Here is a 4,363-nt window from a genome sequence, read left to right on the forward strand (position 1 = left end):
TAATATTTTATGTTATACTGAACATAAATAAAGTGACCAACATCAAGGGTATTTTGTTTATATGTAGACAAACTTAAGCTCTGATTCACACTGAATTACTTATATGTGTTAGCTTATATGTGGTGGAGTATTGTTCTTAGAACAACAGAGCATGAGTGGCTTTCACACCATGACATGTGGACACCAATACAGGCCCACGGACACAGGCACCCACTGTATCAGTGGATTTATACTATGCTTCTGCCCCATTGACAAGATGAGTATTTTGTGTAGTGCATGAAGCTTTGACAGTTATTTTTTTCTGTCATCTTGTCATCCACAAAGATGTGCTATTAGAAACAGTGAAAATATTAACAAACATACGTTTCATACATGTTGTGGTTGGACACAAATTCTGTCCCATTCGGGGCGTTTTCTGAAACAACTGATGATGCCATTTTTCTTGGGTGGAAAATCTCTATGGAAGAGGTTTGGGTTGAAATTTAGTTTGGCAGATCAGAAAATGCACATATGAGTAATTGTTTGGAACACTAATATAATGTAGGTCGTTTTTGTAGTCATCAATAATTGACATATTTTAACATGAAGAGGTTGGAATTGGATGCTACTGCCTATGTTATCACCTTTTACAGCTGCTATTAAAAAACTAGTCCTATTCCATCTTTGAAAATGGCAACAGGATGCAACAATACTACTGTGACAAGTAGTATGTGACATAATAATTTACAATTCATACACCACAATATCAAAGAAGAAAAGCTAATTTCATTTTGAAGTTTATTACAGTACCACAATATTCCATTTTCAGGACATGTCATTTCATTTAGCCCTATAGCTAATGTTTAGAGTGTATATTAAGTTTGTCACTGTTTAAAACTATACAGCGCGTAATAGTAAGAGGTGGAATGCAGATAGATAATACTGATCCTTAATTAATTGTTTGCTGATGTGTTGGTAATGCCTCGGGGCTCCTGTAGGGGGATCGCGCTTCTCTTCCTCGTTCAATACAGAGGGGTGAAGGCGAGCTGCGTGTGTGTTTCTTCATCCTTCTCCCTTTACTTTCCCCTTGTTTAATTACCATGCACAAATCACTGTAAACTTGAACATGTGTTGATAGTACATTTTGTTAAATTACTGTGGTTTTATATGAGCGATAGAGACGTGTATGTTTAAAGAGTTTCTTGCTGATGTGCAGCTGCAGACCTCATGGCCAAATCAGTGTTTAAGCTAGTTACTGTTATGTCCACATGTTTGTGCTGTAAGGTTTAAGTGTATATTTATCACTTTAAGGGCCTAGTTCATGTCAGGGCAAAGACGATGAATAACTGTATATATTTAAAGTAAATTTCATTTTAAGCACGATGTGGAACCTTAGTTTAAAAAAGATTATTAAAATGTCATGTGATAACTTTAGTTAAAAACATAATTTAGGACATGTTAATAAGATGTGACTGTGTGCATGAATATTGAATAGATGTAGTTTTTTTGTATACATTGTTTAAAAAGTAATTCAATACAGATGAGTGAAGGTGAGAGCTGCATGTATGCTTCTTCATCCTTCTCCCATTACGTTTTCCCTTGTTTGAGGGAACAACCCAACAATTGACAATGTGCAGTCTAACAACATCACAGTTCTACAGTGGATTTGAAGTCTTCTGTCAGATTCTGAGATATGGATGCCACTCTACACTTTACAACCTAATTAGAGGATTGTCTACTTCTTCTACCACTTCACCTGATTGTGTGTTTTGTGATTTCACGGAGGAAATATTATTGCCCAGAACATCACAAAGCATTAAACCAACAGAAAACAACCACAGAAGAAAATGTTCCACTCAACTGGCCAACCACTGCATATACTTCCTTTTATGGAAAAGTGGTCATGATCGCAAGTCATGATATCTGTGAGAAGATTCTTTTCACTGTCTTTTACCTCTCTGCCATCGTCACACATGGACCGGCTGCACATTTTCACGGTCTTTCTCTTAGGTAAATATTTCGATCAAAAGAGAATGATGTAATTACAATTGTTATGTTCCATTTTAAGAATAATTCATACCAAAACTCTCGTTGTTGCGTTGAGCAGGAACCTGCACCTGCTGTTATGTGAAATCCTGTAACACTGAGCACGTTTCAATCTGCTTTCACAATTGTGTTTGTATTCCAGGAGTTGTTTCTTACATGATTTCTGGATCGTTATTGGAGGTGACAGTCAGACCAGGAGACAACATCACTCTCTACTGTGACTGCAAATTATCAAGTGGAGTATTCATAGTGTGGTACAGAAACTGCTCTCATGAGAACCAGCCTTCTCTTGTCCTAAAAATAAAATTTGAATCAAGACAAACCAGTGATGCTACAGGCTATCTAAATCTCCCTCCTCCTTTCCACTATGTGAGGAACAAATCCTCTGAATCCTATGACCTGCTGATCATGAACATCACTGATGTGGACGAGGGCCTCTATTACTGTGGAACTGAACAAGCCAAGGTGGAGGATAAAGAATACATTACTCAAAGAAATGTTTACAGCTTTGGCAATGTCACAACAAAGATCATATTCAGTAAGTATTTTGGTTTGAATTTTCTTTGAGTCTAAAACATCTATGTGTGATTGTGGTTTCAGTGAATGTAGTCATTTGACCAAATGATCATCATTTATATTGATAAGCAAAAAGGTGTTCCATCATAAGGTCTACTACAACAGCACACATATAACAACTCATATTATATGTGAAAATTAAGTGCATCTACAACACCTAATCTGGAGTGAAAGCGATATATAATAGTTATTCCAAATAAGTTGTGCCACATCTGGGACCTTCTGCATCTGAAGTGTTGTAAGTCATCCATTTATATATTTTCCTTAGTTTTTGGATTATTTTACAATTGAAATCTGAGAGAACAGATTCAAGCATTGTGAAAGGTTGCACATTGCACTTATTGCTGGAATGAGCTAGAAATCTAATAAACTAGAGACATTATTCAAACAAGAATGGATATTTCAAGAAGGTAGGGACAACATTCTGAAGACCACTGATCAGTGATCTTGGCAAAACAATTTATTGTGCAGTATAAGTTTGTTTCTGCTCAATGAAAACTTATTCTCCACACACTGCTTTCAATTTAATTTAAATCCAACAGAGTATTTATTTTTTTTTTGGTTCCTGGGGTCACGAAATAACTACTACACTTACGTCCACATACACGCAAAACTTTTCATTTAGACATTTTTGTGAGATCAGGGTTAAATGAATCGATACCACTTTGTTTTTGAAACTTTTCAGACTCCAGCAACCCTGATCACCATGAGACCACTGGTCCAGACTGTGGTGTCTGCTGGAGTCTGCTGTTCTCTCTGTGTCCAGCGTTAGCTGTTCTCTCCTCTCTCCTCTCCTCTCTTGTGGTTTATCACATCTGTAAGAAAAAAGGTAACGCATATCCCACTTTATAAGCTAAATGTGTTATTCTCAGAATATTCTTAATAATTCATCCACAAAATAAACTGAACTTACTAAGAAACCTGGATTCAGTTTGGTTTGAATGTACCATGCTGTAGTGATGCTGTTTTTATTTCGGCAGCTAAAGAACCTCAAGTAGATCAGCAAAGACCTGACACACGAGATCAAACAAGACTGGATCAGGTACCTATAGCTGTAGAATATAATGAATGATGGCATTAAATCAGTAAATGATGATGATTCTAAACCAAAAATATCAAATCTTAGGATGAAGACGTGTGTTATGCTGCACTGGAAATTCTTCAGGCATCACAGAGACCAAAGAAGAAGAAAACTCAGAGTGCTGACTTCAGCACCTATTCTGGCATCCGTACTTCCAGGCTGTAGAGGACCTAAACAAATGAACAACACAATACATTGTATAATGATTATTAATAATGCATCATTTAATCCATTTGTAGGGCTACATATAGACCATTCTGTCACTGATATTCCCCATTTAAAGCTTTGTTTGTTTGTTTGTTCGTTAGGGTGAAAAGCAATGCTGTTTTCGAAAAGTTGATACTAAACTACCTTTTTGTGTCATCTCTTCTCTGAGGACAAATAAATCTATTGTTGGAGTTTTAGATTTTCGATTTGTTGCTTTGCATACATACACCATACACCACTTTTTTTATTCTTTCTGATTGTTTTAGACTATACATACAGAGTGTATGAATTCATTCATTTTTCACAGAATATATACATCTTGTGCATTTTATTTCCTTACACTACTTAAATAGATTAAAAAAAATGTATGAGCTCTAAAAATAAAAAATAAATTTAAAAACTTCCAGATAGAAAACTTGTTTGTTGTTGAGTAGAATTCGGCTTCAGATTCACTTTTTGTTGTCAGTCTGTAAC

The 4,363-nt window shown here is 35.8% G+C and overlaps 1 protein-coding gene and 1 long non-coding RNA gene across 2 annotated transcripts; one reads left to right on the top strand and one right to left on the bottom strand.

Moving 5' to 3' along the window:
- Window positions 1–1,164: 1,164 nt before the first annotated feature.
- Window positions 1,165–4,086, top strand: LOC119899115. The gene is made up of 5 exons (XM_038713544.1): window positions 1,165–1,989; window positions 2,168–2,563; window positions 3,287–3,430; window positions 3,582–3,643; window positions 3,728–4,086. Exons 1-5 carry the CDS (start codon window positions 1,896–1,898, stop codon window positions 3,845–3,847), a joined length of 816 nt encoding a protein of 271 aa, XP_038569472.1. The 5' UTR covers window positions 1,165–1,895; the 3' UTR covers window positions 3,848–4,086.
- LOC119899117 lies at window positions 3,119–3,733 on the bottom strand. The gene is made up of 2 exons (XR_005443718.1): window positions 3,515–3,733; window positions 3,119–3,416 (listed from the first exon to the last, which is right to left on the bottom strand). It is a non-coding gene; the product is annotated as an uncharacterized LOC119899117 (long non-coding RNA).
- Window positions 4,087–4,363: the final 277 nt, after the last annotated feature.

Source organism: Micropterus salmoides, unplaced genomic scaffold, assembly GCF_014851395.1.
Source record: "Micropterus salmoides isolate LMB-PRFRI ecotype aquatic unplaced genomic scaffold, ASM1485139v1 Ms_hic_scaffold_12, whole genome shotgun sequence".
Lineage (NCBI taxonomy): Eukaryota > Metazoa > Chordata > Actinopteri > Centrarchiformes > Centrarchidae > Micropterus > Micropterus salmoides.

Coding starts and splice junctions, on each gene's coding strand:
- LOC119899115 (XM_038713544.1), top strand. CDS start 1,896: ATGATATCTGTGAGAAGATTCTTTTCACTGTCTTTTACCTCTCTGCCA. Junction 2,564..3,286: donor CACAACAAAGATCATATTCA/GTAAGTATTTTG, acceptor GAAACTTTTCAG/ACTCCAGCAACCCTGATCAC. Junction 3,431..3,581: donor TCACATCTGTAAGAAAAAAG/GTAACGCATATC, acceptor TTATTTCGGCAG/CTAAAGAACCTCAAGTAGAT.